The following is a 22021-nucleotide window of genomic DNA, read 5'->3' as shown; positions in this document are numbered from 1 at the left end:
AACGACCTCAGGGGTATAAAATCACTCGACCCCACGCCGAGAGAGGCAGGCGGGTGACCTCGTAGTCTCATCCAAGTCGAAGAAGTTCGTCGTACCTTAATATCTTCTTCCCATCTACCAGCAGCCAAGTGTCGATAAAGCTCCGCCCCGAGATAGTATTCGAGCTACTAAGGGTTAATAAATGATTGACAGTTTGTACGAGAAAGAAAAGTACAGTATATGTACACCAAGGCATGTACGGTGGCGATGAATGACGGGAATCGCTAAGCAACTGTGTAATTTGTACGTATAGAAACCTACGCGAAAGCTGAGCCAAGTGTAATCGATTCGAAGGAATAAGAAAGTGTCCAATATTCCAATTCGCAGTGAGTCTCGTTTCTCGATGTCTGACTAAAATCAAGGAGAATGAAATGAAATACGAAAAAAATTTCGACGAGCGTTTTTAATGTAGAAAAAGTGTGCAGAGGACGCTGTAAGTATCATTCAATGAGAGGACAATAAGTTTGGCAGTTTGGTGAAAGACGACGGAATCGATCACCGGATAATTGAATGCAGACTGCAAACTTGTCTGAGAAGAACTCTGGATTCGTTTCTCCTTCTATCTTTTTGCCTCATATAATGGTCTCGACAGTAATCCGTTACCATTATATATCCGTGAGCAATATTGCAACGGGACAAAGTGAAATGGACATCGTATAAGACTTATCTCGAGTATAAGCTCTTAACAGAAATATACCGTATATTTGAAGTATTACCAGAAGCCTGGATAGGTTCTTAAAGAAACGATGAGAAGGGCCAAAGTAAGCTGTGACAGTGATAACTGCGGTCTAACTTGACGACGAGTTCATGAGGCGTGATTCCCGTGGAACTGGTTAAACACCGTCTATCAATATTAAACATTCCAGAATTTCCAGCAGCGAGAAAATAATTATTATTGCCGCAACATCTTGTTAACAGGCCGTAAAAATTCCAAGCCTCCGTCACCACTTCGGCAAGTAGTTAAATGGCAGCCATCCAATAAGTGATCACAGCCACCTGCGACCCCTCACCATTTTTCTCTTCTCGTGCTCCATGGAAATCATGTACGATGTATACATAATATATGTATACACATACATATGTCTCACATGGAGGTGTGAGAATAAACGTAAAACACAACGTGCACCTGTCTAGAGATAAATTTCGGGGGATCCTACCGGTTTTTTACCTGCATGGTTAAGAAATCTTAGCATCGAATCTCACGGACGTGGTTTGCATGTAGCCTCGTCAAAGCTGCGCGTTGTGCCCGTTTCGCGAGAAGCCGGACCAATTAAAATTGATTTAATCACGTGCACCGGGTCTTTGATATTCAAAGCGACTGCTTGAGATTCAAGGTATTATACGAAGTCTGGATATGTGCGCTTAATTTATCTCATCATCCGACCACCCTCTCTCTCTCTCTCTCTCCTTCTATCCCTTTCCCCCTCTCTCTCTCTCTTCTAATCTATATATACATATGTCTATTTCTCTACGTCTTGATCTCCTTACCGTACGGCAGCCACATGCCAGACGTATAGAACATCTATTTCCTTACGGATTCGATGGAGTATACCAACAGTATCGACCTGGCACGACGTGACTTGATTCGACGATTCGAGCTTGCGAGAGGTATTCGAATTTCTTTTTTTACTAATAGCGAATCTTGACGGGTCTGACGGGCCCATTAGACACAGTGAACCACAGTGATCCACACTGATCCAGAGAAATATTCAAGGCTCTTTGTTAAGAAAAATTTCGGGGAGGATCAACGGCTCGCCAATATCATTAGACAGCTGCACCTCTTCCAATCATTTCCCGGCAGCGTTGAGTTTTCACGGTCAAGAACTCGCCAGCCGTGCCAACTCGAATTAAGCAACAATCAGGCGAATTGGATTCGCGATCTTCTTCCTGCCTCAAGACTGTTGAATGAATGAAAGATTTTTTTATTTATTTTTTTTTGTTTTCAACTTGTTCCAAATCATCACGTGCAAGCACACTGCGTCGGATTTGCGCGATGTTACGTCCGTCTCTAACAAATGACCAATTGAATCGCCGCCGTAACCGGACGCTTCGACTGCAATGGACGTGTTGGACTAATTAGACTAACAGCCTGCATTGTTAGGCTGACGCGTAACAACCTATCTTACACCTCCGACGTTAATCATTGCCGTAGCCATTTTGGAAGAGGATTGTGCGAAGCGTAATCGTGGAAAGAACGTTGATGCCGAAATGGATTTGCAGGCTGGGGAAGCAGCTGTTTGTTCAGCCATCCGATTCACTCAAATCAATCCGTGATTGCACTTGAAGCGTGAAAGAAGCCGAGCATGATTGTTTAACTTGAGTTGACAATTCACGGTACGTTCGCAGTCGACGTTCCCCTGTGATCATTAGAGGGATTACTTGACATCCGGTAACGCACGCGATTACGTACGTGCACGTATATAACGTCAAAGTTGATCCAGAATCTCGACTAACTAGAATCAGGGGTTCGGAGCAAAGAAAAAGAAACTTTCACGATGATTGAATACCTCTGAGCTGTTCCGAATAATGCGGTAGGATAACGAGGTTAAAATTAGTAACAATGATGCGTATGTATTGTTTTATTACGGTTTACTGAATTTCAAACAGTTCCAAAATTGCGAAGTAACGATTTTTCCTCAGCATGAATCATTACGAATGCGTTACTAACCTCAACTTGACGTAGACTACGTACACCGATTCGTGACCGTGCTAAAAGTTTCAGAGAAAAGAGTTCTTTCATTTTTTTCTTCCTTGCTTTTTCAAAGTAAACTTTATTTTGGTTACGTATTTCCACGGCAAGTTAAATTGCTTTTCATTTTTCATCAGCGTATCCGGTGTTACGGTGGTTGAAAATTTTTCACTTTGATCTTCACAGTCTAACACGCGCGAATATCTTTAAGACACGAGGGACAAATTTCTGTTTTTATATTGTGTTTGAAAGAATATTTATACTGTCTGGCACAGACGGATGTTGGACCGAATGATCGAGTGATTGACTAGCACTTGTCAAGAGTTTTTCGCCGACACGAATATCATGTTATTTTTGAACAATATTGATTCAAGAAACGCGGCCGATACCCTCCTTTACGTTTTACGACTTATACCATTAAATTTTATCCGCATGTATCCGCTATCCTGAGTAAACAAAACTTTGAGAATTCAAGGAGATTTACTCGCGACCGGAACTAGATTTCGATATTAATACGATCCGATTTCAAAAAGACTAAAGATTCGAAAATTCTTCTGGATTTCGGAACAAATATCGAGACAATTATATTCTCCGTATTGAGCGACTAGATTCTTCCGCTCTTCTGCGACACAATTTGTCAATATTCAACTGAAAATGAACAACTTTCATTCTATTCTATCGAAAATTCGTATCTGAAGTCGAGCGTGCCGCTCTGATATATCATAAAATACGAGAATAAAAGTCTTTTTCAACTGCGGAGTTTCAATCCACTCAAAAGATCATATAAAGATTCGATGAAGCTGCAACGAAGCGGGAAATCGGTAAGATAGTATCGAGTTACCTCGTCGAAATTCCAGATTACGAAACTACGTGCGTCTAGTTCGGAGTTCAGGAGTGGCCGTGGTGCATCTGCCCGATCGAATGAATCCTGATCCCGGCGTTCTTTTTGGGTGGTGGTTCGAGATCGTGGGAGCTTATCGAAACAAATGACCCTCTTTCCGACGGTATCGATCTGCCGGTAATAGTATTAGGTACGTAGAACGAGAGATATGCCAGTGAAACTGCCCGGCTCCTAATCTGACCGCGTCTTCTCATCAATCTCGTACATTTATTTACACCATACATGCGTGCGAGTAGCTGATTCGCTAATATACGGCTACGTGGGCAGGCTGCAGCTGTTGCAAAATTTTTATCTTACGCCAAGAAAAATGCTTAACACCGTGAGATGATTAAATCTCACGATCGCGTGAGAACGATGACGATTTATCGGTCTAGCTGTATTAGGGTGGTTCTTATTTTGGTCATGGTGGAATTTCTTGACGCTCAACTCCCAAAAGTAATGAACATGTATAGAAAAAAGTTTGGCTGAAACCACAAATTTTTCCGATAATTCTAACACGCTTCGCCAAGCAATTGAATTTTTATATGGAAAAATGCATGCGTTTGAAATTTTTTTAAGAAATTGTTAATTACTTTGAAACTATATGTTACGAAAAATGTGTTATAACATTTTCGTAAATCTAATATTTATCACGTTGTTGACGAAAAATGAAGACATTTTTATGCAGAATAGATATATATTACAAAAATTATATCACAGATCTTTTTTGTAGAGCATTAAATTTCCTACGAAAAATCCATAAGAAATTTATTCACAATATATCGGTTTTAAAATAATCAACAGTTTTCGTGAAAAAAATTTGTCTGCTTGGCGGGGCTTGTTTGAGGTATCGGAAAAATGTCGAAATTTAGCCAGATTTTCTTCTATACGTGTTGATTACTTTTGGGGGGTGAGAGCAAAGAAATTACGACATGACCAAAATAAGAACCACCCTAAACTGTATATGGTCCGCAGCTTATTTCACCCTCAACTTGATAACCAAGCTCGGTAGAAAAAGAGATACGAAAAAACAACAACAACATCCACTTATAATACACCAAGTTGAAATCACTTTGACACGGAATCCGCGGGATGATATGGACTTATCTAATCTGGCATAGAAGTTTATTAATCTAGTTCGTGATGCGTGTGTAACGTGCAAGCTTACCGGGCGAAGGAGAATACGCAGAATTGTTGCGGATTATTGCTGTTCCGGTTCATTGTCAGAGTGAGCAGAAGGGAAGGAAGTTACGGAGAGTCGGGGACGAAGTGCGCCATTTCGTGATCATGCCTCGGTGTATGTCACCGGCATGAGGCTCAGCACACACTCCGTGACTAGACAGCTTTTCCCGTATCGAGGCAAAGGCGCAGTGCCGACAGTTCGAGGTTTCCCGGGTTAAGACGACGGCCGTGGATCCAGGTCGGTAGCTGGGGAATGGGAAGATGATTAAATGCATCTTTTCAGGATGAAGTTTACGAATCCCCCGCACAGGCTTTCACAAATTTAGAAGCCCAGCTGCGGCAGTGTTTTGTGAACTTATCGCGGTAGGTACGCTGTGTGCTGCGACAAATCCTAGTGAAATTCAAACTGCACCACATCTCGGAGAAACTATTATTGTAAGATTTTCGAAATTTACGTACACTTCAAAGTTGAATTTACGAGTATATATACGCAGATTTATGTCGAAAGCTCGAGGCGTTCGAGTCTTCGGCCGGGTTTCTTCGGATTTTATTCACCGATTTTAAACCGTTTGTTTTAATTCCGGAATCGGCACGGTCAAGGGGTTACACGGACGGGACGTAAATAGCAATGGGAACAAATCGCGGCTCGCTGTACCGTCTGTGGTGGACGAAAATCGAGCCAACAGATGTCTGAGATAAGCGCCAGCCAAGAATTGTGTTGGTTTACTTTGTAAAAGACAGATCGTCCCCGACGCTATTTATTCTTGACTTACCGCATATAAACAACGCGTTACGTCCGCACTATTATACTTCGATTACTCAAATTCATTTTTGATTTTCAAGTTATTAGGTCACGATTATTTTTTAACATTCAGCTGAAAAAACGAAAAATTCCGCCGAAAGCAAATTTTCAGACCTTTTCAGAATTAAATTCCTATTTATTAGTCACAGGTCTTTATTTCAATTTACCTTAAAGCAATTTTCATGCGGCATGAGTCAACGCGTTCGACTTGGATTTGGTTCAAGTTTCTCGATCTATTTATGGTTTCACCCTAATCAAAACTCGCTTTCGCAGAAAAGATGGTCCAAGTATACACAATATCTATATATACATAGCATATATCACGCGTTGTGAAACTTTTCAGCCTTTGGGACTCGAAGGCATATATATGTATATATATATATATACAGGTATGCGAAGGGATGGAACTATGGAAGCTGCTTGCAGATTCGTGAACTCTAATATCGATTCAGTCGACGACGTGGCTTGTTCAGAATTCATATTTCAGTCACACCCCGACGACACTATCCGCAACACCAGTAATTCTGATAATGGGCTCTAGAAACGTCAAATCGTCAGCGGAATCGTCGTAACAAACTTAGCCGCCAATTGAATGACGGTAAGGATTGCGTCATTGCTGCTTAGACCTGATTGTCAGAAAGTGATCTGAAAAATCTGGACTTAATCGGGCTGAGGAAGAATTGAGGAAAACCAAACTGAAATGTTTTCGGTTGATTGTTAAAGTATTTCATCCCGCATGGATCAACCCTTTCAGTGCCCAAGCGAGATATATTTTCATCGCGCGAGAGTTGGAGTGAATTTCTATCCATGTACCAGTTATCCGATCGTTTCTATTCGAGGTAGCTGTTTGACTCGATGTATCGGAGGGAGTTTACACGATGCGTCGTAAAGTGATTACGCCCGAACGGTGAAAACGGTCAGAAAAGTTCGGAACCTTTTGGAAAGCGGTTTATAGTCCGTATACTCGCATGTCAAAAGTAATCCGATCAGTGTCACGTTGGAAAATAAAACTCGGAATTCGAGTTTTCAAATGGTAAAGAAAAACTTTTCCTGTACGGACTCTGAAACGCGGGCAAATTTGGCCGGCCGAAACATTTGCCGGGAACTTTCGAAGCCTCATTTGACTTTTCGACGGAAAATTGACGCGCCAACCACCAGCCTATGGTTAAATTCAATTTCAAAGAGTTAATACGTGTTCGCGTCCAGTCACAGTGACGCCGTGAAAGAATTTCAGCGTCGAATTTCAATTTACCCGGTGGTCGACGTAATTTAGTAACGGATCCAACGCTGTCCAGTGTTATCTTACCGAAAGGAACACATCATTTCCTGGTGTCGTCAACAACACCGAAGAACGTCGATTTCGAGCGGCGTTAATTTTGACACCGCAATTTCCACAACGCGTAAATTTTTGGCCCAAAGCTCTGGTAACGACGTGCTTAATATCGCAAGCGAAGAGCACTCGAGGCTCCAATGATATTACGACAAGATCCTGGATTATACTAAAATAAGATCGAGATTACAGGGAGAAACTCCTCGCATTTCCGGCCCTCGTACCCCTGCCACGTCACCGCCGTCTAACTTTCGTGCAATTTTCTACAAATGTTGCGTGGGAATCATCCCCAGGATGTTAAAAGGGTCCTCACACGTATCCGCCATGATGTTTCCCTCTTGGTACGTTTAATCAGCACGAGAACTTCCATAAAGCTTGTATGTCTAAATAGTCCGATTCTCGTTACGCTGACACGGTGTTTTATCATTAAATAATTTTCCGAAAACGCGACTGCGCGATGATTATTATTCAAATAAAAGATTGTATTGCGCGTCTCTTCCTCGAGATCAACTGGTTATGAACTCGCGAGCACAGTTTCATTTCCAATGAAATGGAAAATGTTACATTTGAGAGAAGTGTTTCCCACCGGGTTTCTTTGCGAAAAATAAGGGCCTCCGAGATCATAAACCGTGAAATACAAGTACCACGCGTCGGCAGGGATTGGCTGATGCAAAATTTTGTAACACGATCGTTTCCCGTCACAGGCTTTCATTTCGCGGTAAAAGTCATCCGATACCTGAGATACGTACGGTATTAGGAATGCGATATTTTTCAAAGTCAATCGTATCCTTAGTTCGAGTACTCGCGATGCTTGCACGTGAACTTGATTAAATCACTGCACGATCTGAGGTATCAACCTAGCGAGAATTGTTTTATTCATATATGTATAATTCAACATCGTTCTAGATTTTCACGTAGTACGTGATGTGGGGTGACTGATGATCATAGTCCTCGAAAGTTTATAGCCTACACTGTTCGCCAAACAAGCAGCACCGAGCGAATCATCCATCAGGCTTTCGATAAAGTCTTCTCGCCTGTAAGACAGCCCGTGACTACAGCCTGAGGCTTACGATTCCGTTCATTTATAGCCTTACCTGTCCGCCTATCACCGATCATCCGAAGTCACCACATGGCTCGATCTAATCTGAAAATTGCCTCGGCATAAATCGTCGGGACTTGGTTCTGATAATTGCGAGATATATCTGGTGTCAATAATTACGCCAGAGCAGCGATAGTTTGAGTCAAAAAATAACTTTGAAGCCGCTTTTCGCAATCGGAGAAACTGTACAGCTGCACGCCATCGCTTCGTGACGTGAGTTAGTGGTCCACACCGGAAGTGGAAGACACAGTTTAGTCTTGACTCGGTCAAATGCGCAGACTTCTCCCCAGCGGTTAAACTAACTCAGGTGAATAATCTTCGAGGATCTATGGCCGTCTTGAAAACGGTTGACGGGTCGACGCCGGGCCCTGAAGGATATGACAGGATCGGCAAAGGCTGAAACGAAAGTTGGCAGAGTGGAGAATTGTTTGCGGTATACACATGTCCGAAGTTTCCGCACGGATATAAAGGATTTGCAAACTCGGATGGCTGGCTAAATGTATACGCAAAACTTTTGTGGCTTGTGTTTACACCTTCGTTCTTGCTAAGTATCTACTTTTTGCCCGGCTACTAACATCTCTGCACTGTTTTTCAGAGATGATAAGGACACGTGTGTGGGAATAAATAAGAAAAAAAAACGTAATTCAGAAACTTCTGCGCAATGCAGGTCTGAGCTAATTTCTCCTTACGGACGGTAGCTGCGAGCAGTGATAAATTGCGGATTGCTCGTTGTGTACGACGTCTCAATTTTTACCGCCATTTTTCCTGACATAGAATTAACCAAAGAATTTCACAGTATTGAAGTTGGTAACATTAACGTGATAAAGCATCGAAACAAAACTCGTTAATTTGCAGTTTTGGATTGATTTTGAAAAAGTTTAGTCTATAGACACAATGAGTACGTTTTGGTTGAATTATGAATTACTGAATTTCAAATAATCCTGAAGTTGCGAAGTAACGTTTTTTTTTCTTGAATATGCTTCGTTATATTGACGTAACGAACTTCAACCTCGTAGAATTTCGCGACGCACGCAACGGCGTTGTACGTACTCCGAATTCACCTTCATCTGTGTTAATTCCGTGACAGCAACAGAAACCCTCGCAAATCCTTAATGGGTGGATTCAAAGGCGTGTCAGCAAATCTCGGAGGCCTTGCACCCTCCTGAAAATGTTTCCTAGCTCGTTCTCTGGTTCGACGGTATTGTACCGAGAAATTCAAGTATTTGCCTAATCCGCGACTCGCTTCAAGCAGCATAGAAATGCAGGATAAGCCTTTCCACGCAGTCTTAAGTCCCGGCTACGTAACTGGTTGGTATTTAGCAGCAGCAGTTTTCTTCGAACTTAAGTCGCAGAGCTGGTTCGACTTCCTTGCAGCGACGGATTCTCGAGATGCATAAAGAAAATTCAACCCGCGTCCTCGATCCTCGAGATGCAGAAAAGCTGCCGCCTTGTCGAGTCAACACTCGCGATTTTTCCATTTCGAAATAAATCTCGGGGATACTCGATGCAGCTGCGCCGCTTATATCTGATACGAAAAACGCTATCGTTCGGATTCTTTGCACGCATGTCGTGTCTGATAGTTTCATTCGCTACAGCTAGAGATGCAGCAAGAAAAAAATTAATAAATAAATAAATTGAGATTCGAAAGCACTTCGAGGTAAATGCAGACGTCTGGTTTGTATCTTATACTTGCGAGCAAGGAACGAGCACGAATTTTCCGACTTATCTTCCCATAAATTCTGTTCCTACACGGCGTTTCAAGCCGGCCTAACTTTGCAATGGTTGATTTTTCGAGTGGAAGAAAATTGTGCCGCCAACACGCGATACGCCCACGTCTCCACTCTGCGATGAAAAACATTTTCACCCTTGGCACTCCATCGAATATCGATTGGTACGAGTGCCAGTGCCACCTTTGAATGTGACACAAGTATGTACGGACTGGTCGTTAATTTCATTTAAAGGTAAATTCCACAAAAAATTTCAAACGTTCATTTGAACTTTATGACGTTTCGATTCGTTCTTTGAACGAGGTATTTGATGCGTTAGTTCGGGCTACGCGGAGAAAAATAAATGCCTCCAATGAAATTCAGTGAAAGCTACTCACTCTGGCAAATCATCGCACATCACGTGCTACAGCAACCTATTATGATTTGATTACGTAAATGTGTTTGGAGATCTGTGTTAGAAGATATTACAGACCATAATCCGTCATGAGCCCCAGTATCTGTATCGTTGAAGGTTATAGCGATGGCCAGTATGATTGGCACTTCTTACCGCTTTGCTAACTTTCTAGGCTTTCGGTGTTTCACTCGCAATCAGCGCACGATTTTTTTACGAGAATCTTTTTTCCGTGTAGATTCTTCGAGTTCCTCGTGTATGGTTTTATCGTCAATCAGCATGAACGAATTTCGTTCCATTGAGAATTTTTCCTACCGGATGTGAATATTTTGGCAAATCTTTGTAACTATGAATTAAATGCTCATTTTCATCGAAATTATTCATTTGTACGAAGCGAAGCATTCGTGTTACGATAGAAATTGATTTTGTGATAATTATGAAACCGGGAGAGATGCGAAATGTCTGATGGGAGGGAGGCATGAATTTCTAACGGCAACACGAAACTCGTGACAAATACTAATCGAAAGGGGATGAACGGATTAGTCAACCACTGCATTATTCAATCGACACGTATTTGTCTCTGGGTAAAATGTTGTTTGAGTAGAATGTGCACACAATTGAATAACGGAGATAACGAGTTTGGAGATAGTGGCTCAGAGAGAAATCGATTCATAGATGTATAACGTTCTCGAGAGAACCTGCCGTATGATTTTATTTTGAAAAAGTGAATAAAATACAAATGCTGACAGACTGGGTATCCTACGTATTCAACTCTTCACGTAGTGCTGAAGTCTCGGTTGACCGAACCGAGAAAATCTTGACAAAATATCCAGCGAGGGAAATCCTCCTGAAAAACTTGTCAAATCTTGTGATGAAATAGCAGAGGTTTCTTTTCAGCAGAATTGAGAGTCAGAGCAGTTGTGCAGACCGAATACCAGACAACTCGGATCCAGTGAAAGCCGAGTAATTTTGCTAGAGAGATTCTCACTCATCAATTTTCATGTAACACGAGTATCAGACCCGTTGCGGTCTGTTTGGGTTAATCATCGCCACACTCCCAAGATACGACTAAAGATAGAAACTCTGTTTGCAATGCACAATGGTGTGAATACATCGTGCAGGGTGCTCTTACGAGCGATGTCTTCGTAAGATAATCGTTGAACATGATGTGACCGATGTCCACTTCGGGCGTTAAGCGTCATCTCCGGGAGCGTCGAGCAGTCAGAAGTTGACGGAAGAACGGAGCACCGGAGAGAGGATTTCCTGAGTGCAAAACGACGGTATCGTTTCTAAGCTTTCCTCTCGGTGCGATGCAAAACTCGGCGTACTCACTGGGGCGACAAAACTCGAGAGCGTAAAGCTAAGGGCTTCGCTGTGAGCGAGGAACTACGAAGCGTCAGACAACGGTTCCCAGGGCAACACCATCCCATATATGAACCGACGAGTAATATTCCTGCTCGTACATCCTGGCCGGGCGTTACGACGATCATCGTTCTTCCACGTTTTCTACCGTCGCATCAACAATCGAGCTCCTGCGCTCGTACCGTTAAAAACCTCTCTGTAATTGGCTTCAACTTTTAATGATCGAGCTCGGCTCGAACAGTCACGCATGGGTTTAAGTACTTCGGAACTCCCCTTTAATACGCTTGTTTATAATTTATACACGCGCGTCCGTGCTTGGTTTCAATTCTAATCGAACTTGTACGAACTTCGACCTACCTGAAAATTAATTATTCTTATATTGTGGAAAATTCGAAACTTTATCCGCGGAATCGTAAAATTCCTTTTATCATTGCAGATCACTAATGTCTTTCGGTGCTTCGAAGCGCTAAAATTTTCACAGCAAACAACTAACCACCCATAAGTGTGTAGTATGTTTATTACGTTATTGTCGTTAAGTTAACGCAAACTCCCACCTTTGAGTGCTTGCGTGCTTTTCCGCTTATACCCACGCTTGTCGCGCCAATTTAGGGGAGCTTTTGTTGTCGCTGTTGCACCCCAAGTATACACACCTGTAGGGTATCCATACGCAATATGTATCTTTATTGTAGCTTGTGCAAGTGTATATTCGTACTAAATTCAAGAGTTTCGTGCGGAAAAGGTCCTGAATTTGTTACAGCCTCGACCCGGATCGAACAGGGACCGTTGTCACGTACAACCTGTGCGTGTCACAATTCTTACGAACATCGCGAATGGTCCTGGTTTATTTACCCCGTATTCTTCATGCACGCGCTCTTATACCTATATGTATTACACACACGCGTAATCCTCCCGAACAGGCATCCATGCGCCGCTTTGTTCTTTGGGGGATTGTAATCCAGTGATTTTGGCTAGACAAGGGACGGACTGCATGAGGGAAAAATTGAGGCACGATAAATCTTCAAGCTCGCAAATCATACCAACGTCAAACTCAGTTTGAGCTGGGACCAAGTAGAGGAGGATAACCCGGAGCGGTGTTTGGCATATTGAAAATTTTATACGTCGGGCACGCGTTTCGATAAGGTGATCCTAACGGCGCAGATTCGCGATACGATGCAGAGCTAAGATATCCCGTCCTCAGCCACATTCGGCGCAACGCTGAAACATCCAATATCAATCCTGCCTATCCGTAGCGACATCCTGCGACTTCTCGTGAACATCGTATAATGTACCTCACCTCTTCTTCGCAGTTCCAAATCTGCTTCCGGCGGGAAAAATACACACTCAAAAGCTCGCTCAGCCCCGTGTGTATTCGCTGCAGCACGCCGTAGATTCTTCTGATCCGCTGCAAACGCAAATGTATACTCAAAAACTGGAATACCTTGTTCCGCGATTAATGCTCTTGCAAACTTTGCTGGCCCATCGATACCGGCACCGAAACACTAATTCCGGTCGTAAGCTTCCGACTCTCGGACAAACTTGACACGGATCTTTCTCCAATCCGGCTTCTGCTCGTCAGCATCAACCAAAGACCACGTCAGATCTTTCCAATAAAGTTCGGCGCTTTGATCCGTCGAACCGCAGGCCGACAACACGCCGCGTGCTTCACCCTCCGTGCAGTTAAGTTATCTCAAAATTACGGCTTGTTCCACCAACCCAGGCACGAGATAGAAAGCAGAGCCTGCAGGAGAGGGTCCCGGAATTTATGTAACCCATTCAACTTGCTCTTTGACAAATACAATGCGGATTTCTAAAAAAAAATTCCACATCCAAGAGGAGGCCCACCGTTCTGTCACGATACAAAGGGTTGTGATTCGAAGGGGTGTGAAATCCCACATTGACATTTTGCGGAATGCAGAGGGGATTAAGAAAACAAATAATTATGGTCTCGTTGGCAGTCTCCGCGTTATAATTGAAAACGATAATTTTTTGAATTTGGAAGATGTTCTACGTATTCTGTAAGGGCGGTGTTTCTTTCGCAAATGACGTCGTCTATGCGCAACTGGATATTTTACGAATGTATATCGCTAGCTGCTCGTTCGCGGAGTAAACACAATTATTTGTTGCCAACTGTCGTTTCGGCAGTTTCGCCAATTTTTATCCGACAGACACTAAATCCGAAACTAAACCCCCGTTCCTTCGCGAACCCGTTTGTTTTCTCGTCGTTGGGTCCTCGCCAGGCTTTCCTCCTGCAGAACTATCCGACACGCTGTCTGTGTCTCGGAGTTCGCATCCCTTCGTCCCCGTGGAGCCTAATACGGTGTATTTGCGCGATCGTCACCCTCGACATGTACACCCCGGTATTTGAGCCGAGGAGGATCCAGCGGCTGGAGGATGCGGGAAAAGCGGCAGCGGTTTCGAGTAGGGAAGAAGGTGGGCGGTGACCTAGAGTTTATGGTAATTAACCCCGAAGCGAAACACTTTAACCGCTCGAAGTCTGGGCGCGGAAAGCCTCCTTGAGATCTAAATTTATTAGCCCGGTAGATTCGTGGTGGCTTTGAATGTTGATTTCGCGGAGGATCCTCGCTTGCTCGACAGGAAATGAGATCGCTTCGGTGTCTAGAGTTTCCGGCGAATACGGATTGGCAGAGCTGTTCTTGACACTGACGGTTTTTCACTTTTGCGTTGGATCAGGTGTAGAGAACTCTTTGAACGGAATGACACGGTAAAAATGGGCAACGAAATCCGGCACGTGCAGCCTTGATCGAAGGCCTGACAACTTTTTTGTCTACCCGGAAACACGGAAGCTGGCTGTTCGAATGATAAGGAAATTTAATCCTGAAATACAGAAAAAAATTTCGGCATTTTGTACCGTGTATAAACTCTGGCTGTAACTCGCGACCTGCTACAGCGCTCTGGTTGTATGAGTGTATGTATAATATCATGAAATACATGGGATTTCCATAGAGTATCACGCTCTCATGCATAATTCATGATATTCTACATTATCGACGTGTTCTGATTCCAAAGTCACTCTCTCCCTCTTTCTCTCTCTCTCTCTCTCTCTCTCTCTCTCTCTCTCTCTCTCTCTCTCTTCGCTCCAATCAAAGTTACGTTCTTAGCTCTTCGTCGTTTTCCATCCATCTGCCTCCGCACTTCCATCTATTCCTACATCAATAGTCCACGCGCTCATTAGTTCCCCAGAGACGAATGAATGCGTCTCTTTGCTATCGGACTTGTACACGTAAATACGCCGGGAATGAAAATTTGAACGTACGAGGATAAAGGCTCGATCAGGATCGAACAGGGGGGCAACGTATATGCTTTGATCGACGCGACGTGCTGAAATCGAGAGGCGATGCACGCCACTGACACTTATTGGAAACAATGCGCGTTGTACCCGGCATAAATTAACGATCAAATATCGTCATAGTCTTCCCTCTCCGAATTCAACCAACGGTATAAGCGGTAGTAATTTACGGATCCAGTTATACTCGTCATGATTTGGAGCACAATTCGGCCGCTGTGCGGTTATTCCACTCCGCGAGCTTGTCTAGTAATTTCAGTATTTTCATTCATTTTTTGTTTCACTTAAAAATACTCCGTTATTTCTGGAACCAAGCCAACTCTCGATTCAATTATTATTTCTGTTTCTCAGTAATCTCCGTGATCTCGTTTCCATACATTTTGGGATTTCAATGACATGACAAGGCAAATCTTCGAGCTTTAACGACCCATGACTGATTGTGAAGGCTCTTTGACCTCGGTTCAAAGGCTGCAGGATCTATCACGACCCGGTAATTCTGTTTGTCGGTGGTGCGGGAGCAAGAAATAGGACGAAACATCTTCCCGAGTGACATTGATTCAGCTAAGGCTCTCCGTCTTTGTCTGTTACGTGCCTAGGTCTGGATTCTAGATTTCAGAAGCACTAAATCAGATCTAAGATCGAGGCGCGCTCTGGTTTTTAGCGGTGACGTCTGGAAAGCCTTTTACGTTGTTCCGCCTCGCACCGAACCGAACGAACGAAGCTCTGAGGCGCGGCAACTCTGTTTTATAAACGAGAGTCACGATTGGATCTTTCCGAGTGGGATAAACATAATCCTGATATTCAAACCTCCGGCGTATTTCAGAACCCATTTTGCATGTTAGCCGTCTTTTTCTTTGGCACATTCGGGCGGATTGGGTAGCATTTTTTGCGATAAAGTTTTTGCTTCCAGATACCAAATATCCAAAAGAATTTTTTTCAATTTTTTTTTTTTTTGTCTTTCTCTCCTTTTTCCGTACTTTACTTTTTCTACTTCAACGCCGAATAATTCACCGCTGCTAGGGCAACAAGCGCGAATTTAGTAGGGTGTTGCTGCTTCGCCATGAAACTCATAAATCACCCCGCGTTAACGTATAGTTAACATATAAATATATCCACTCCGCACAACGTATCCGGTGGCCAAACGCATTCGTCTTATTCTGTCCAATAAATGTCCGCGCCGACGTCGAGTCCTTTTGACGAGCCGGAAGAGCCGAAAAATCGTTGATAAGACGTAGGAGGCTGAGAAACTCACGGGCAATCTTCACTTCCTGCCTGAGCGAGGGAGAATTCTCGTGTGAATGTCTACGAGTCATATTTCACAGCAAGGGATATTCCTCTTGTTCGCATTTAAAATACTGCACTTTGCTACCGATGTAAGGCGTCAACATTTTCATTCGGGTTCCGTCGTCATTACGAGGAATTTCAATGCACAATAAGTTTTACGCTGACGTGCAAATAAGTTTCGTAACGACGTATTTTAACGAACTCCAGACGTGAAAAATTCTGAGGGTTGTAAATGGTGGCGATTTATTTTTTTCAACGGTGATATAACGACGTGTTATTATATGGACCGTCCACGAGTAATAACCAGAAGTTCTCTGCTTTCATCGCATGACAATATAATTCAGAGAATATCCTGGGTTTATTATCTCGTTTATTTTATTCCACGTTTCACACACACACACACACACACACATGTATATACTGTTTTATATTTCTGTTTTGTTTACTTCCTCAAGCTCATTTTTTACTTCATATTTAACATTGTCTTTTGTTCGTATACGTTTTAAACCAGAGCAGAATGTTATATGCATATTAAGTGCTTCGATACAAGCTGGCGCTGGAAGGTGGGAGAGCTGCATGTTTATCGTGCTCGTTTGAAACTTTGCCGTTTTAACTTTTCCAAAGTACTCAACATGCCATGAATCTTCAGCGAAGTTGGCATTTCACTCGAGAGTACCTTGCACCGCGTACCGCAGCTTGCGGACACAAAAAATCGCCTACCTGCTCTGCTTATGCAGTTCGTCGGAAGAGGGCTTGAATTGATGCAAGCTCACGAATATTCGTATAGTATACTCGCATCTTGTTCTCCTTGAGTCGTGAAATGTCAAGGAAAGGTGAGAAAGTATAGGCTTCTACCGAGCACGAGAGACCTTTAAGGCAAGTAGCTACTGGCACGGAAAATAGGAAGTGCGTCATTGTGAATACAAAAAAAAGCTCATTTTGACATGGTAATAAATTATCCGTGAAATACTGGTTCATTCAAATCGCTTTACCGCTCTGGAAATTGATTAGATATCTAATTAAGCCGATCTCTCGAAGATGCACAACCTCCTCTTGAAGAGGCGAAACTTTTTCCGTCGTGTAAAACTCTCGACCGTGGATCGGAGCTTGCGGCTTGCGTGTTACAACGAATTTGCCCTTTTGAAGCGGCAAGACTGAAATACCATGCAAGGAAACCGACCGTGACTGCTGCAATTATACGCAGAATTTGTAAACTCGGGGCGATGAATCTCTCGAGTGGATTTTGTTGTTGCGCAGAAAGGTTAACGATTAAAAACTTTTTCGATTCAATATTCAAGACTCGAAGAAAGTTGCGTGATTTGTTCGTTTCTTTCACCCAATATTGTGCCGCTGGGGGTTATTCAAGAAAGTGAAAATTTCCGTAACTTCGTATATAATAAGTAGGTACCGTATATATATTTACACAATTGGTGCTGATTGAAAGATTGCGCGGGGAAAAACTTCTACCAAGGCGTGTTATTGTCGGGTTAAATATGGGCGTAGCGTTGACTGATTTTGGCAGATATCCAAAGTTCACAGATTTTCGTAACGATACTTTGGCTCGGCAACTTCATCGGTAAATCCTCATAATTGTTACTTCACCGAAGGTTTCGCAATACGAAACCTCCGATTGCCCTCCTACGACGCCCGTTCCTCGATTTATTAAGCATCGATTGATTTCTTTTTCACTTTGTTACAGACTCCAACGGAGGCGGCAGGGGCGGCGTTCGCGGCGGGGGCGGCGGTGGCGGTGAAGGGGGCGAGAGAAGGATGGTGGACATCACAAGGGACAAGCCAATTAAAGTTTCAGTCAGAGTTCAAGTCCCCGTCAGGGATCATCCAAAGGTGAGTTTCGTTCCTCGTCCCAATTCTCATCTTACGGCGGTTCCGCGCCTGGCTGTTTCATTTGCTTCATTTGATCTGTAAATATTTATTACACGAGAATTCGTCGAACCAAAATCACTCCGAATCGCTGCCGCTGTCGTTAACTATGTAATTTGCTTCGAATACTCTCCCGGCGTACTTGAGGAAGGGAAAATCGGTCCCTCGCAGCGTCGAAGAGCGGTGTAGGAATGGCGCACGTGTTAAACGAACCAAACTACGCTCCCCGAAAGCAATCTTCTAATGAAATGGATCTCATGAATTCTACTCCGGGTTATTTCTCGAAACATATGCGGATCCTACACCACGCGGTCGGGCAAACCACTCTCTACGATCAATCAATTCCAACGCGGAGAGCAGAGATACGGTATAAACTGGCGTCAACGGCTCGGTATTTCGATGCCGGCTCTTTCGCTTCGGCAGACATAAGCGTTCACGTGCTTATAAGCATGTAGGCCATTTGTATACAACGTGATGAGCAGAGCTAAGGCTACTTATTATCCGGCTCGACTAACCACAAGCGCAGCTGTACACCTATTATATTGCTTTAGTTTTCTACGTCGACGGGGATACTACTGATCGATTTTTAAGACATTTCATCGATTCGTTAAGTACGCCGTACTCACGAGTTGAATTATTAAGACGGTTCATTGGAGTCTTGGTACGTTTGCGATCCCCTTGAATTCCTTTTCGAATTGTTTGGTTAATCTTTTTCTCTTTCAATGAACTACCTTTGAACCTTTCCAATTTTCTTTCAAATCGTTTTTTGCTGAGTTCAAATCTTCGTAGGTTTTATACTCGTTAATGGAATTAGCGTTCGTTATCTTTTTGCTATTTTTGAGAACCACGAACTTTTGTCTTACGATTAAAAGTAATTTCTGGAGACCCGTTTCCGATAATTGTAAACTCAGGAACTTCATAAACGGGGCCAAGTTATCGAAGTATCGATGTCTGAAAGAAGTCGAGTAACATAATTTCCAATAAGTGCTGCACCCCTTTAGCTCTTGAATAATACGTCGGTAGGTTAAAGATCATGCTTGGTTTTTCGACATGGTTCTGCTAATATTATTTGCATACTAAACGGTATCGCCGGAAGCCAGCTGAACTAAAGACAGAGGATAACTAGGTTGTGACCACTTTTGGATAAGACAACCCGTTACTCCGGACCTTTTACCAAAGGCGCCAACTTTCAACCTGGTAAATGGTTAGGTATAAGGTTACGAGTTTGGAATATCTTTTCCCACGTTGAAGAACAAGTATGCGCTACAAGAACGCGAATGGATGAGAAGTGAAGTTCGGTTGAACTTAATTTCGTATTATAATTTTGTATTATCTTTGTTTCTTGTCATTGGAAAGTAAATTGTAAGTAAATTATAAGCCCCACGTTTGCCGATGGTCAAAGTTTCACTCTTGAAACGCGTGACTCTGAAAGAATAGAAAAGACGCAGGTCGTTGAAAAAGTTGAAAAAGTGAAGTTCTTGAATAATTTGAAAGTTTCGTAATGCAGTTGTCGCAATAAAATGGCTCGAGCGATGTTCCACGGTTTCCCTTTGAGTTATTCTGAATTCAATTATCTCTGTTAGTTTGTTTGTTAACGCGGTCATAACGGGAGCGTAGTTGATTAAGGTCGTGGAGTGAAGCAAAAGAAGAGAAAAAAAAAGAAACCAGTTGGATAGGACGCGGAGTCAGGCTTTGAGATGAAACCAGCTCATGGCAGGAGGTAAAGAGCCGGAGTGGGTCGCTTCCCGCACTGTGCAACAAATAAGAATGAGTTAATTAAGATGCGAGTTGCCGGGTCAGCCCCTTGGCGTCGAGCAACTTGGTCTGGGAGGCATTCCCGAAGTAGACTGAGAGGAATGAGCGCAACTACCGGTACGGAAGGGTAGAGAGTGCGGATAGTCGGAACGGGAGTGCGAGAGAGAGAGACAGAGAGAGAACCAGACAACGAGGGGATGGATCAATCCGTCTTCTCCAACCTCGCGGGCATCATGGTCAGACCTTCGGTGGTAATAGCTTCGCCTGGTCTCGGGAAAACACTACGGCGAGGAAAATTGGGCGAATAGTAATGCCCACTGTCGGATGGATGGTGTAGAGGAGGAACGAGCTGAGCTAGAAATCGGCGTGATGCTCGGCCCACGTCTTTATGGTCGTTGAAAGTTGATTCACCTCTGTGTAATCGGCAAGGAAACACATCGCCGACTTAGTTCCAGTCGCACGATTTTCAACTCCACGACAACCAGACCTTCTCCCTGTCTCTGCATTTCAGTACCTGCGATTTTCTCGAAGCAGCGATGAGGCGGCAATTTACCGAAGGCAAAGAGTGCCGGCGGCTCTCACCGGAAGCGTGTAAGGTACCGAGACAGATTGGTCCGTTTATACGGTCTCTCCTTAACCGAATATCACTTAGATTTCCCAGGGAATTTGCGGGGTCGTTTGACGCCTCCGTTAAACAGGGCGACGCATTATCCGGCTCGTTAAGTGGCGATAGAGCCGCGGTTCCTTAGCGCGACACTCAGACTCCGCGCCGAGTCTAACGGGGGTCGAAGGCTGCTGGTCTCAAGGGAGGAGGGCCATGGTTCCGTCAAGATTAAGAGAGCTCGAATCATCCTTGTTTCCGGATACGACAGGACGAGGAGCGTCACTTTGGCGACGAAATTTTGAACGGTTAAATTGAATTTCGAGAGATTGAAGAACACATAAATCCAATCGCCTAACTTCGCACTGTCGATAAATCAAATTTTCTCAAAATGCTCAATTCAGTTACGGCACAACAATATCAGAGGGTCATGGAACTTCTGGTAAACTTGGCACGAGTTGTTTGCTGATTCGAATCTTTCTCCCTCCCTCCCTCCCTCTCTCTCTTTCTCTCTCTCTCTATTTATTTTATTTTTATTTTATGCATAAGACAATTTCTTTGTTACTACTTATATTGTACTTGTTTTCTCTATCATCATTTCTTTTTTCCTCTGCGCATTTTACTCTTCGTTCTACGTGTATCTGCTCCACCTGCTGTCCAACCTACCTGGACATTATTAGATCTATATATATATGTGTATTCTATTCCATTCTCTCGCGCTCTCTCGATACACTTATACATATACAATATACAGTTAATCTCACCCGTGTCCAGTGAAAACTTCTTACGTTCATCAGGAACAGTTTAATGCTCGAATGCAGCTTGTTCAAATGTCCGGGTGTTCAAACAGTTCTATCACTATCCTTAATAGGTATCTCCATTGTCGGGCTCTGAGGGATTCAGGTTGTCCGTTAGTTCCCCTTTCAGAAATAAAACGCGTCAACTTGAAGAAATTCCTCTGATTTCAAAGAGTTGGTGTCTAAGATGTCTCGGAGCCGATAGTAACGAGATATTTAGCTGAACTCAACTTGATGCATTCCGATTCACGTTTTCACTTTCGCATGGCAAACGTGCCGTGGCAAATAAAACTTTTTGAATCACTCCGTAATCGACTCGCACCACGGCGAGTCTTTGTTCATACCACATTCCGGGAGTGCCGAAGATCAGAGGCCACTCGCCTTCGTTCTCTTTGATCAGACTCGAGCCGTAGAAAACTCAGCATTCCTATCGGTACTGAGAGTCAAGAGTTGGAGGCAATTCCATTAGAGTCTCATTCTTCAGCCTCATTCCGACTTGCCGCATAAATTATCTCATTTCAGGATCGTCAGATCCCAATGTAAGGTTAGCGACGGCTTCGACGAGGCTTGTGATTGGGCAACAACCCTCTTCGTCGTGCGATACTTATGCATTTCGAGAGTGAAAATTTACCCGAGTCTCCGGGGGACTACAACTGAGGCAATAGAAGCAAAAGGATGTATGCTTGAGGGGGAGGAAGGGGTGGCACCGCGGTGTTACTCCGCGAATATATCGACCCTTTGAGGAAGCAACTGATATGGGTTCGACGGGGATGGATCGCTTGCATTCAAAATTCAGATACACCAACCCATTCCGTTTGCTTCTGGCGGCACAAGTCCTGGGGGATCCGTTCGCCGTGCGACTCCCCCGCCCTCGTAGCCACGGTAAAGGGAGAAATCA

General features: G+C 43.6%; 1 protein-coding gene across 5 annotated transcripts in view; it reads left to right on the top strand.

Moving 5' to 3' along the window:
- Positions 1-22021, top strand: part of LOC124214320 (KH domain-containing, RNA-binding, signal transduction-associated protein 2-like) — a 124846-nt gene that overhangs the window by 36916 nt on the left and 65909 nt on the right. For all 5 annotated transcript variants that reach the window (XM_069134477.1, XM_069134476.1, XM_046616575.2 and 2 more), the window contains exon 2: positions 17789-17934. In XM_069134477.1, the coding sequence (XP_068990578.1) occupies positions 17789-17934 (146 nt within the window). The remainder of the gene's footprint in view (positions 1-17788; positions 17935-22021) is intronic.

The sequence above is a fragment of the Neodiprion pinetum genome, chromosome 3 (assembly GCF_021155775.2).
Source record: "Neodiprion pinetum isolate iyNeoPine1 chromosome 3, iyNeoPine1.2, whole genome shotgun sequence".
Classification (NCBI taxonomy): Eukaryota; Metazoa; Arthropoda; class Insecta; order Hymenoptera; family Diprionidae; genus Neodiprion; species Neodiprion pinetum.
The sequence above is the reverse complement of the archived record's forward strand: the minus strand, read 5'-3'. Positions and strand labels throughout refer to the sequence as shown.